The sequence below is a fragment of the Octopus sinensis genome, linkage group LG7 (genome assembly GCF_006345805.1).
Source record: "Octopus sinensis linkage group LG7, ASM634580v1, whole genome shotgun sequence".
In the NCBI taxonomy this organism is placed as follows: Eukaryota; Metazoa; Mollusca; class Cephalopoda; order Octopoda; family Octopodidae; genus Octopus; species Octopus sinensis.
The window spans coordinates 60,965,870-60,980,869 of NC_043003.1; the positions used below are offsets into that span (position 1 = coordinate 60,965,870).

Here is a 15,000-nt window from a genome sequence, read left to right on the forward strand (position 1 = left end):
CAACAGCTTGTAGTTTGTAGATATCACTAGTGATAGCAAAGTTATACCTCCATTTATCTTCCCGCATGGCCTAGCACTCAACACGGAGGCCCACATCAAATACCTGGAGGAGGTAATGCTGCCCTGGGTCAAAAGGGTGGCTGCTGGCAGACCCTATGTCTGGCAACAGGACTCTGCACCATGCCACATAAGCAGGAGAACCCAGTCATGGCTGTCAGACAATTTCTGCGACGACACCACTCCAAACATCTAGCCACCTAACTCCCCAGACTGCAACCCCCTTCATTATTATGTGTGGGGCACAGTTGAGCGCGAGACCAACAAAACACCAAAGATGAACTGAAGGCAAGGATTATGGCAGCATTCACCAACTTAAACAAGGAGACTGTCCAGAAGAGTTGCGGGAGATTCCGAAGTCGTCTGGAGACCGTGGTTGAAACCAATAGTGATTTTATTGAATAAATTTACTTATTATTATTTCAATAAATTTTTTTATGTAATTTTGGTAAATATGTCTGTTAAAATGAAATGTTAGTGTTATTTTCATTTTTGCGTAATTTAGACGACAATATATTCACCGCACCCTATGTATATACATATGAAGATAGAGCTAAAAAGAAAGAAAGAAAGAAAGAAAGGTAGAGAGTTAGATAGATAGATAGATAGATAGATAGATAGATAGATAGATAGATAGATAGATAGATAGATAGATAGATAGATAGATAGATAGATAGATAGATAGATAGATAGATAGATAGATAGATAGATAGATAGATAGATATCGGCGATAGCATGACTTTGTGGTTAAGAGGTTCTCTTTGCGGCCTCGTAGTTTTCGGATCTACTTTCACAGCGTGACACCTCAAGACCAATGTCTTGTCGATGAATTTGTGGACGAAAACTGTGGATAGGCCTCTGAATGTTTACACACACACACACACACACACACACACACACACACACACACCACACACACACACACACACACACACACTCTCTCTCTGTCTCTCTCTCTCTCTGTCTCTCTCTCTCTCTCTCTCACACATACACACACACATGCAGACATGTATATAGATATATGTATATAGATATATGTGCTTGACAAACTGATTGTTTGTTAACATCCTTAACGTAATGGTTCAGGAAAAGTAACATGATATAAAATAACAACTTTAAAAGTGAGCAGTAAGGTCAATTTGTTTGATTAAACTCTTCAGTGAAGTGGCTTAAAGAAACAAAAGGCAAAAGCTAACAATAAATGTATGTGTGTGTAGTTAGGTGATAGGAATGAAAGAGATAGTAACAACTACACATGTTTCGATAGACTCACCGAAGGAATATTACGTAACTTTAAATTGCTACGTAGAATTCAGTGTTCTTTCTTTTCGGGTACTTCTCCACGAGTTGCTTACAACTCCATTATCATAAAGTGGAATTATGAAGTGGCGTTTATCTTATCGGTAATTTTATCTAATTCCATACGGATCGAAATGTATTGGAGATATAGACTAGTAAATTTTATTGATCGATTACCATCTGCCTTGTGTTGTCTATACAAGCCTTGTGTATGATTGAGACCAACCAACTGTCTGTACCACGATCATTTTTGGATCATATATATATAATCTCCTGATTGCTAGAAATTCTTAGTAGGTCAGTGTCTATACGTTCTGAATATGAACGATTACATTTTTTCTTTACTAGTCTAAATGTCTGTCCGTCCTATCAGTTCTTAGTCTGATGTTATATTAATGCACGAGTTACATCAAAAACTAAACTGACTATTATGCCCGATCATATCAGTCAACTAAATAATTTCTTATCACTTAAATGTTACTCTTCTTTGTTGATGCTTTATTGTAGATGAAACCGTTTTCTCAAAATACAGACACACACACATATGTATGCGTATATAAGTGTGTGTGTATCTGTGCGTATGTATCTGTGTGTATGTATATATATGTATGTATGTATGCATGTATGGATCTGAGTATAAACGTGTATGTGCATATTTATGTACTTATGTAAATTTATGTATATACACATATATGCAATATGTATTATATGTATTATATGAGTAAAAATATATATGAATGTGAAGATGAATTTATATCTATACATTAACACACACACACAGACTCGGCAAAATATTAATAAATGTTAGCTATGTGTACCTACAATGAGGCAGAGAATGCCTGTTGGCGACTGAGTTTCTCTCCACTGGAGACAGAAAATAGATCAAACCTCTAGCGAGAGAGAATAGAGATAGTTATATTTGAAAGAGAATGTGAGAGCGAGAGATAGAGAGAGAGAGAGAGGGAGTAAAAAAGAATGAAAAATAAAGTTTATTACATACTAAGAAACAACGTTTTAGCGAATTAGATTAGTTATTATGCATAATTCAGAAAGACGGTTCATTTAAGTGATTAACGTTATTTTGAAACGAAAGTGTTTAACACAGCAAATATCTATCAATTGATCTATCGTTTGATCTATGAAAGACAGAGAGATAAAGAGAAATTTAGATAGATAGATAAGTAGATAGATAATTGATAGATAGATAAGTAGAGAGATAGATAATTGATAGATAGATAAGTAGACACATAGATAACTGATAGATAGATAGATAGATAGATAGATAGATAGATAGATAGATAGATAGATAGATAGATAGATAGATAGATAGATAGATAGATAAGTAAACAGATAGGTAGATAAATAGATAGACAGACAGACAGACAGATAAGTAGATAGGTAGATGGATAGATAGATAGATAGATAGATAGATAGATAGATAGGTAGGTAGGTAGGTAGGTAGGTAGAAAGATGGATGGATGGATGGATGGATGGATCGATCGATAGATCTATACACAATTCATGTGAAGATAAAAGTATGGAGAACAGTTTTGGGTTTAACTTTATTTACCCTCGTGAGAATTTTTCAATCTAACTATCTTAAGAAAATGTTACCAACAATGACTTTGTGCTTATAAAGGGCAAAGCTAAAGTTATTCAATAACGACTAATTTTCCTCTAGAAAATTACATATCTGAAAAACAAGATATTTTCCATTCGCTGCTCATTTTAATTATATGTTCAATCCCTAATAAATTTCTACTACTGATATAATAACAACAAAAATATGAAAATAGATGAAAAGTACAATAAAAACGATAAACGAGATTCGTACATTACTCTACTTCGTTGGGACGATAAGGGTTAGAAGCGATTAAAAACGACCTTAGCTTTTCTTTACTAATCGACTGGCCCTCCTAAAAGATTTCGGGCCTTGTGCCTAGAGTAGAAAAGTATATTTACCCGCGATGGAGGGATTTCAACAAACGTAAAAGTTTCGTTCCATTCTGGTGACGAGCATTCCAAGATTGTTGTGGTTTCGAAAACTTGTGATTCACTATAAAAGAAGAAAAATGATTAACACTTTGATGATGATGTTTATTTAACGCTTAAATAAGATTTTTTTCATAAATCTAGAAATATTATGCGGCGCTTTTAAATTTAATCATATTTACATTGTAAATAAACACATCTACAATTTGGTAAATAACTCTATTAAACAATAGAATAGTTTAGAAAATAATAGAAGACCACTACATTTTACTTTTTCTACATTTAATTGTTTCAGCCATTAGACTGCGACCAAGCTGGGACACCGCCTTCAAAAAATTTAGTCAAGCGAATCGACCCCAGTACGTAAGTCTGGTAGTTATTCCGTTTAATTACGGAAGCATAAACGTACCAACACAGTTTATCAAACGGGGGTTGGGAAAAATGCAGAAACAAGCACACACACACACACACAGAAGCTTAGTACGACTTGAAATAGTTTCAATGAGGAATCAAAGCAAGAAATTGCTTTCTCTGACCACTAGGAAATGAACTTCTATACAGTATTCTTCTCGTTTAGTTATCACGGATTATTTTTCTGTTTACTGGAGACAGAGCTTTGCAGGGAAACATCCTAAACAGACTTGGTGATGCTGAGGTTGTTATCTTGCACCATTGGCATTAAAGAACTAACTGAATTTTGTTGCAGCAGAGAAATTTAATTTGATTCAATTTGACCGACTATTTAGTAGTGATTTCTTAGCCTGAGGCGAAAAAGCATACTTTTACAATAGACGATATATAACAATGCGTGGAATTCATTTTCTTTTTCAAGATGATTATTGTCTAATACGGAGGGTTTCCAGCCCGAGGTACCTGAAACCTCTGCAGATGTAAAATAGCATCTCCTGCAGTAAGCGGGAAAGTGTATATTTTATTAAAACAGCTTTCCAGAATAGAATTATTAACCCTTGAAAATAAATTTATTCTATTAGTCACACAAAGAACTTTATTAGATTACATATATAGTTTTAACTCTTCACTCTCTCAGACTTAAAAAAAATAAGATAAAATAATAGATTAGTCATTATAAAATTAGCTGTTCCTTCTTTAAGTATTATATTATTGTTTTGTAGAGGATTCTAAAATTAATCAAAATCTTCCACGGTGTATGGGTCATAGAAAAAGTTGGCGACCACTGGACAAACATGAAATAAAATTATTAGAATTGGAATATAAACCGCTTCACTTTGACTAACTAACCTAACGTTGCAACGCGCACTACTCACCTATGTCACTGTTGAGATATTTTCTGCAACAAATAATCGATTTCTTTAGACATTTGTTTACGTTTAACTAAATAAGAGAAAACACAAAGCAATAGTTTTGTCTTAACAGAGAAAAATAATTACTTTCTTTTGGGTAGCAAATGTAGCATAGCAACAGGGTTTGGTATTTTTCTCTCGGGTTTCTCTGGAGGAACTAAATTTGTCACTTTTATTAAAGTCACAAATAATTTCATTTGTTCTGGTTTGTAGTTAAGTTTCATTTGTAGACGTCCCGTGATCAAGCGTGTAGTATCCTTCTTTATCTCCAACTGAAAAGGAAATAAATTGTTATAAATGGATGAATTTTTCATTCAACGTCCCTTTGGAATACACATAAAAATACAAAGTTATTTTTGGTAAATTTCGTTTCTTCAGAATCGTCTTACGAACAGTGTCTTTACATCTCTTGGAGATATAAGACTGGAAACTACAGAAATCTATGATTGATGGATTAGTTAATTCCTTATAGATTAGCTGATAATTAAATATAAAAATTAAGAATAACAGTTGATACAATATATTTAGCCATTTTAGAGTAGATAATTCAGCCAAGACTGGTATATAAAGGAAACAATATATCAAATTTGATTGGTGTAGCGTCACCGTAACCATTAAATTAGCAGTAAGTCTAAATTCTATTCTTGATGTAAAACTTACTGGGGTTTTCGGAAGTATTCTCTTTTTCCGCCGTACTCCAAAGCTTTCGAATTCCTTGTTTATCGACTGCGTCAACTCCATATCCGTTGTGTCTAGAATATTTAAATATTTGATTAGGTTTTAAATACGTTTTATCATTTATAGCAACCTTTATTGATTTTACCAAGAAAAGCCTTCGAAATATTTAAACATCCACTCTACTATTTGAGGATGAAAATAGCCAAAGTAATTTTTTCAATGTGTATCTGCTTCTGTAAACGTTTATTTGGTATGTTTATTTTATTTTAAAATAGCCATTTTTGTGGCATTAGGGTGTGATTTAGCTGAATTGCAGTCGAAATAATGCTAGCACTATGTGCTATCATTCCTATTTTTCCGAAATACAAATATAGTCTTAAAAAATAATGTGATATTTAACCAAAAAGTTCAGAGATGTACGATTAGAAACGATTTTCTGCCTTATCTTTTCAAACAATATTGCTGCCTTCAGAACTTCTCAAATTTAATTCCAAATGCCTTATGGTATGTGTATATTCTACAGGCTAGATGTGATATTGTTAACAGAATGTAGTGAGTTAGTAGAAAGTGAAATTTTCCGTGTAGTAAGAGAAAAAGTCGTAAGGGCTAATGAGAATTCTTATGAAGAAGAAAAGGGAGCATACTCCATTGATTAAACTGACTATAAGTTGATGTGTAATGTGTTATCGCTTGTTCCACTAGAATTCTTCTAGGAATATTTACGAGAAATTGCATTACTTAACTCCGGCTTGAAGTAAATTAGTTAATGCAGATTTGTTGGTAGGATGTTTTGAGAAAACGACTGTCATCAATTGTATCCTTCTGTTGTTGACACAACGTTCTGTCCGCAGCTAAGGTATTTAATCTTAACAAGTGACCCAATTAGTCCACTAAATCGAAAATACGCGCCCTAAGAATAATAAGTAGATGCTCACATCAGTGGTAGCAATACGAAAAAGACACTGTAAAAGTCACAACAGCACTCAGTCGTGACCAAAGTAATCCAGCCCTTGTTGAACACATTATTTCAATTTTGACTCTATAAATGATTATGTGTCGAATGTACCAGAGCCCATTCAAACATAAACACATGAATTGCAGGCAACCATAATGGTTGCCAATGGTCAAACCGATGTGACTAACCTTACTATTGTCTGAGCGGTTTGATGCTCATGAGTCATGAACAGGCAATCTAGGTCTTTATTAATTAGGCTGTTTGATATTTTTTCTGTCTCATGCAGACACATCGCAATATTATGAACGCATAAATAAAAATATTGTAGCAATACTTATTCTGTACTTTATATCATTATATATATTATAATTATATTTATTTTAACACGTTCACGCACACTCAAAGTTGGAAACACTTTCACTCCGAAAATAGTCTCCTTAAAGACAATATATATGAAAACACACACCTATGCGATGAATGAGGTCATCGGAATATATGACGTGTTTCTACGTCGTTACTCCTCGTTAGCTATAGACACCGGATCAGTCGTTCGCACTCAATTACTGCTCTTATATTTATATAGCATATAATAAATGTTTTGATGTGTGCAAGCTTTTTCAAGTTGTAATCAATTCAAGGCACATTAAGTAGCGATGATTAAAGTATAGATATGTAGAGGTATATTTAACACGTTCGTGTATATGTGGTATTTTATATAATAATGTGGTATTTATGAATATTGTTTGTTTTGTTTACCTAAAATCAAACTTCCATTTAAAAATATTTATTACCTATAACTCTCAGAAAGCTCTCTACGGATAATGTTAAAATATTTTAGATAATACAAAAATTTAAGTACATGAAATATAAAAGATATTAGCAGTCTAATATCGTGAATGTAACTATAATAATTTCATACAAATAAAATCTCCTGAGATCATTCATATATACTGTAAAAATCAGGTGCGCATTAATCGAATGTATTTAAAATCAGATATTACCTGCTCTTTGGAATTTTTCCCGTCTTGATGCCGCAGTCGGAGCAACGGTTTCCTCTTCACTGGAATTAAAGGAAATTTGAGTTTCAGAACATCAAAGGACTAATGGGTGACTACTTAATATTTACATTAGACAGAGAGATGATTGGTTACCAAAACCAATTCAGTGGACATCTGCTGGTATCGGATTGCATCGATATCGAGTTTGTGCGTTTGATGTTTTGTAGTCATTTCAAAACAGAACTTGATTTACACAAAGAAATGTTTCTTAAGGCAATGTTATTACTCTAATCATTGTACAAAAATTTTTGCCCACAATTTTCTAACTGCATTTTTAGTGTCTGTGTTACCCATGACAAACAGATAAACACATAAACAAATAGACAGATAAGCAGATATACAGACAGAGATATATACAGACAGCTAGACAGATTAACTGACGTACAGACTGCTAGACAGACAGACAGACAGACAGAGAGAGAGATAGATAGATAGATAGATAGATAGATAGATAGATAGATAGATAGATAGATAGATAGATAGATAGATAGATAGATAGATGTTTGCATTTAGATATTTGCACTTCATACACTCTGGAAAAGAATCAATTTCCAAAGCCCTTCCAGATATTAAAATCTGTTGGCCGATTCGTATTTATATACAAAGGTAGTTTGGAAAGGGTCACAATGGAAGTAGGGATGGTTATTTCATTAAGAAGTTTGCATTAAATTCGGTCTGACACTGAGGTCAAGTGTCTTCCACCATACCAACGTTTCGAGTAATTATCCCTTTCCTTTCAGACATGGCTGCCGTGTGACTAAGACGTTCGCTTCACAACTACATGACTTTGGGTTCAATAATACTCTCCAGTATTTCAGGTGAGTATTTTCTATCGTCCTCTAGGATCGGCCAAAAGCGTTTGGGTGAAATTTTGTTGAGGAAAACTGTGTTGAGGATCTGACACTCTGTTTAACACCATCACCTGTTTCTTGGGTACCTCCAGTCGTGTCCACTTTTGTCGCAAGAATTCGGTGAATGTTTGTAGTCTGTGAATAAATTTATGTCTACCACTCTTTCTATCACCATTCACAGCAGCCATGAAAAGAGGCATGGCCCCTGCCTTTACCCTCTCTAAAGTAATAAAAAAAAACTAAATATAAAAGGAAAGGACAGTACGAACTCCAATGTAGTATATAAAATGTGGTAATAAATCTTATTATTTTAATATATTTCATTTCTATTCAAATATTTAACGACATAAATATAATAATGATTCTTGTCTTTTCTCTGTCGTTCTTACACGTTCGTTCTAGGTCTTCCTCACGGGCGTTTACCATTTATCATTACTTTAGTAATGGTCTGTATTTATCTTATTTTATTACTATGTGACCGAAGAACTTTAGATTCCTATTTTTTTATATTTTAATAGTTGAGATTAATGATTATCTATTTGTATTTGCTAGTTATAGCACTTTTTCATTGGTTTTATATTTTGTTCAGAATATTCTTAGCGTTCTTCTAACTGTCCACATTTCAAAGGCTTCCAGTTTATCAGAAGTGATAGCCAGTAAAAACAGGAAAAATAACAACAAGTGTGTGTGTGTACGTGTGAGTGTGTGCATGCGCGAGTAAAGGTATGTAAGTAAGTGTATGTCTGAGTAAGCATACGTGTGAGAACTCTACGTTTGCGTATTTTTCAACCTGCAGATTAAATTCTTGGCAAATCAAATTTCTCATCATATTCGTCAGTTAACTGACTTCGTGAGTGAATATATATATATATATATATATATATATAATTAATCAATATAGGGAGGCAAAAAAATTTTGTAGAATTCTTTTGCCCCCAGCGGCCTAGTGGGAAAAAATTAATAGTCATAAACCATTTTTAAGTTCAATATCACAATCAAGGAACGGCCATAATAGGCCATTCACCCACTAGAAATAACAGCCAAAAAGCTTCAACCGCAAAATAACATTAATTCTGTAACCAGGAGAAAATTAAAAAAAACATTTACCCTGAAATTCCTTATACGATGCACCGTTTCGTCTACTGTTAATGGTAAACTAACCTGATTAAATTAAATCAAGCCAATCTACCATAGGCCCTTAGATTCATCAGTAAGGAATAGCCAAATCGGAACAGATATTTTTCACGAGGCATTCACGTCCATGCCTCGCCAATATCTGACCTAAAATTTTCAAATCGTCGCACTCGCGCCAAATTTATCGGCAGCAAATAAATATAAGCCGCCGATTCCATTACGGAACTAACCAGAAAATTCATAATTAATCAATATAGGGAGGCAAAAAAATTTTGTAGAATTCTTTTGCCCCCAGCGGCCTAGTGGGAAAAATTAAATAGTCATAAACCATTTTTAAGTTCAATATCACAATCAAGGAACGGCCATAATAGGCCATTCACCACTAGAAATAACAGCCAAAAAGCTTCAACCGCAAAATAACATTAATTCTGTAAACCAGGAGAAAATTAAAAAAACATTTACCCTGAAATTCCTTATACGATGCACCGTTTCGTCTACTGTTTAATGGTAAACTAACCTGATTAAATTAAATCAAGCCAATCTACCATAGGCCCTTAGATTCATCAGTAAGGAATAGCCAAATCGGAACAGATATTTTTCACGAGGCATTCACGTCCATGCCTCGCCAATATCTGACCTAAAATTTTCAAATCGTCGCACTCGCGCCAAATTTATCGGCAGCAAATAAATATAAGCCGCCGATTCCATTACGGAACTAACCAGAAAATTCATAATTAATCAATATAGGGAGGCAAAAAAATTTTGTAGAATTCTTTTGCCCCCAGCGGCCTAGTGGGAAAAAATTAAATAGTCATAAACCATTTTTAAGTTCAATATCACAATCAAGGAACGGCCATAATAGGCCATTCACCCACTAGAAATAACAGCCAAAAAGCTTCAACCGCAAAATAACATTAATTCTGTAAACCAGGAGAAAATTAAAAAAACATTTACCCTGAAATTTAATCAGGTTAGTTTACCATTAAACAGTAGACGAAACGGTGCATCGTATAAGGAATTTCAGGGTAAATGTTTTTTTAATTTTCTCCTGGTTTACAGAATTAATGTTATTTTGCGGTTGAAGCTTTTTGGCTGTTATTTCTAGTGGGTGAATGGCCTATATATATATATATATATACATATATACATACACACACACACACGCACACATACACACACACACACACACGCACACACACACATATATATATAAATAAAAGTTAAAACTTTGGCTTGACGGCCGTGATCTTCGTCGATTGTCTACTCTATATGTCCATTCTGTCGTTGTTTGTTCGTTCGAAGCCCTAACTCTCCACAAATTTTATATTTTAAAAATTTCTGGATGCTGTTGTTTTATGAAAGTTTCCTACCTTGTCGTTGAAAGCTCGAAATTGGGAGTAATTAACAGTTGACAATTGAGAAGGGGGTTAGGCTTCTTTTGGTATTTTGTCCCATACTTGTCTCTCTTTATATGTTTTCGTATTTTTCATTCGTTGACGATGTCCTATTTTTATTGTATATTTTTTTGTATTTTGTCCTGTACTTATCCCTCGTGTGTTTACATATTTTTCACTCGGTGGTGATGTCCTTTACTTGATGTATTTTATATTTATTTACACACACACACACATATATATATACGTATATATATGCGCATATATATATATATATATATATATATATATATATATAATATATATATATATATACACGTATATATATATATATATATATATATATATACACGTATATATATATATATATATATACACACGTATATATATATATATATATATATATATACACACGTATATATATATATATATATTATATATTATATATATATCACGTATATATATATATATATATTATATATATAATATATATATATACATATATATACACATACACACACATATATTATTGTTGTTTGTTCCTTCTCGAACCATGCCTGACTCCTAAGGGTCTGTTTTCCGGTTTTCATAGGCGTATAGGTTCCCCACTTGGACGGGACGCCGGCCTGTCGCGATACACGCATATATATATATATATATATATATATATATGATTTTTTTTGATTTTTCCAGTTTCAGCTAATGAGCTGTGGCCATGCTGGGGCACCGCCATATATGTATATATATATATACAATTATATTCATTCAGTTTCCCTCTACCAAATCGACTCGCAAGACTTTGGTTGGCCCGAGGCTAAATTAGAAAACACCTGCCCAAGGTACTACGCAGTGGGACTGAACCCGAGACCATGTGGTTGGGAAGCAAGCTTCTTCCCACACACCCACAACCGTATGTGTGTGTGTGTGTTGTGTGTGTGTGTGTGTGTGTGAGAGAGAGAGAGAGAGAGAGAGAGAGAGAGAGAGAGAGAGAGAGAGAGAGAAAGATTGTCAGATAACTTATGAAGGAGATACGAGTTATATCTGATTAGCCCGGAATTAAATGTAGAGGCATGAGATTCAAAAACATAGGGTTCTTTATATATGTCTCTACCAATTACTTTCTTTTTGTATCAACCATCCTGGGACTGTTGCTGTGCTTATATAATTCATTAATAAAATTTAAACCTTTATTCAATTTAAATTTGAAAAGCCATATTGTTATACTGTTATATATAGTTATATTGTTTGTTACTAAATCCCTTGGAATTCGTGATTATTTTCAGAATTATTTCTAACCGATAGACATTAGAATTATGGCCACAAAAAGGATTATCCAAACCACTGTTTGGTAGCAATTTAGAATTAGTTGTATTTAATTCATGCTTATAACAACAACCTTAACGTACTGTCTAGTTGTCGTGTTCCCTATCAATTAAACTATTCACGCACTCAATATGGCGGCAATATATATTACATCAAAAACATTTGTTTTTTTCTAACGAAAGGATAAATTCGTCAGATTCATTTCTTCTCACGGTATATGTACTTATACACACTAACGGACTTCCGAGTTAAAGGAAAGCATGGAATGAAAAATGTTTGTCAATATAGGCGCAGCAGGCTTGAATGTTTCGCCTGTGGTTCTGAGTTCAGTCCTACTGTACGAAACCTTGAGTGACTTTTACTACAGTCCATGGCCTATTAATGCTTTTTAAGCAAATTTGCTCGTGGGAAACTGTGAAGAAGCCCGTTGTATATATGCATGTGTGTTAAGTGTGTATGTGTACCTTTGTGTTCGTCCCTCAACACTGATTGATAACCGGTGTCGTTTTGTTTATGCCCCCGCAAGCTAGCGGTTCGAAAAAGTAACCGAGAGAATGAGAAACACACTTCAAAAAGTACTGTGGTCGATTTGCTTGATTAAACCCTTCAAGGCGATGCCCCAGCACGGCCGCAGTCCAATGACTGCGGCAAGCAGCCTATAGAAAATTTTTCAATGATTCAATGATAAAGGAGATATACTCACGTGACTGGCCGATGCCAAATGACAATCTGAACAATATTACCGGAATGATCCATTATTTCCTGTGCTTCCTCAAATGTAACGTCTACTAATGATTGTCCATCCCATGTTATTATTTGATCACCTAAAATAAATTAAAACTATAATTACACCAAATGTATAATTTACATTGTTACAGTATTTCACATATTCATTAAATACTCTATATTTTCATTTGCTTTCATCTAACATTACCTTGTAAAACTTTCTTCAGATTCATTGTTAGTGAATATGCTAAAACGAACGCCTTCATAAATCGCAAAATATCAACCTATACATTACTTTGTTTATTCAGAGGATGAATACAATATGTTTGGCTTTATCGATATAAGAATATATTTCTGAAGAAATTCAACTTTTCCTGTCAAACCGACATAATGTAACGCCTGTATGTCTATGCATTATTACGCGGAATATAAATCTAATATACATATCGTGTACACACACACACACACACACACACACACATACACACACACACACACACACACACACACACACACACACACACACACTCACACACACACACACTGGTTGAGTGAATAGGGTCTGGGACTCTTAATTACGCCATCGCCGTGTTCTAGTGATCACTATTATTATCACCCCTGATACAATACTGTCTCAAGTACCAAGACTTTTTGCACCGAATACCCGGTTCCGGGAGTATATATGTGACCAAGATCAAAACGTTCCACATCTCTAGGTTATTCATTTACAGCTAAATGGACTGAAGAAATATGAAAAGAAATATTTTCTTTGAAGAAAACAACGACTCGGTCCTGGAATCAAGCCCCACAATCTTGCGATCATAAGGGCAACACCGCAACCATTAGGCCATGCGTCATCACATTTATACGATACACAAAAATTGAAAACATAATAATTATGCGGTAGATAAAGTAGTCAACTGACATGCAGAATTTACTGGAGAAATGAAAATAAATAGCGATATTCTTTCTTCTCGTTCAACATTTTGTTGAATATGAATTTTTTAAAATATCTCCTATGTAAATGCCAAATGCAAATACATCGCTTTTTGACTAGAGATAACATCTCTTATGAACACACCGAGGTTTAAAAGCACAATATATATATATATATATATCGGAGAGAGACGAAATTAGTCGCAGCAGAGGCATGCAAGAATGCTAGTGTATTCACAGTCTGCCATATGCTTAAATGAGATTTATGGGAAAACTGAAAAATATTAACTGGAATTGCACATAGCTGCCCGGCTGAATAAAAATCAGTTATATGTTATGCTATAGATGTATTAGATCAAAATAGCCATCTATGTATCATAATATAAATTTCATCGTTAAAAGGAAGGTAAGATCTCATATGCACGTGCAGTGTTATCTCTGAACAAATACCCTAGTAAATTTGCCTTCGAACGAAGCACACAAGGTGACATATTAACTCAGAACCGTAAAGAAACGTAACACAATGCCACAATATACATGTATCCGAGCAATACTGATTTTGCCATTCCTTCGCCAAGTAAATAAACCTAATCAGTGGCATAGAAATCTTTTAAGCAATTACTATTTCTAGAATATTGTCTAAAAGATTCTTTCCTGCAAATCAGAACGGTTTTCTTTATCTTTCTCTCAAACAAATTACATTATTGCTTTTTTCATAAATGAATTGTAAAAGCAATATTCTCAAGGACTTTCTGTGTGTTTACATCGAAGGAAAAGCTGAAGCATGTGATCTGTTAATGATTAATTTATACTGGAACATGTATATTATTCAGAACGTTTTTTTTTTTTATTCAATACCCTTAAAAGATATTCCTATTCTGAATATCCCAAACAACAGTTCATGAAGGAAATAATTTGCTGTAATTCCGGTTAAAGATGTAATCATCTCCAAGTAATAAAACACTTCAAAGATTTTCAAAAATTTGTTCCATAGCATTAAATTAATGGTTAGTTGTATGTATAATATAAGGAGATAGATGCAGATTGAGGTTAAAAAGGTTTAATGAAATCTAAGTAGTCATAGATTTCGTCTACCTGTTTGTGTGCACAGCGGTCTAAAATCTATTTTCTATGCTGTGTCCTTCTATATATTTGCAATATAGCGGTCTGACAAATAGCAAAACAATATTTTAAAAAGTAATAGTACGCAATACATCTGACGTACTGTTGCCCCGAAACAGAAAGCTGTAAAAGAATGAAAATAATCTGGAAAAT

The 15,000-nt window shown here is 33.8% G+C and overlaps 1 protein-coding gene across 1 annotated transcript in view; it reads right to left on the reverse strand.

Annotated features, from left to right (window-relative positions):
• The window catches only part of LOC115214425 (regulating synaptic membrane exocytosis protein 1-like), a 140,295-nt gene that overhangs the window by 50,883 nt on the left and 74,412 nt on the right, over positions 1-15,000 (reverse strand). The window contains exons 4-8 of the mRNA XM_036504804.1: positions 12,767-12,887; positions 7,305-7,363; positions 5,331-5,422; positions 4,758-4,942; positions 3,319-3,412 (exon numbers count right to left, since the gene is read on the reverse strand). Coding sequence (XP_036360697.1) covers positions 3,319-3,412; positions 4,758-4,942; positions 5,331-5,422; positions 7,305-7,363; positions 12,767-12,887 — 551 coding nt within the window. The remainder of the gene's footprint in view (positions 1-3,318; positions 3,413-4,757; positions 4,943-5,330; positions 5,423-7,304; positions 7,364-12,766; positions 12,888-15,000) is intronic.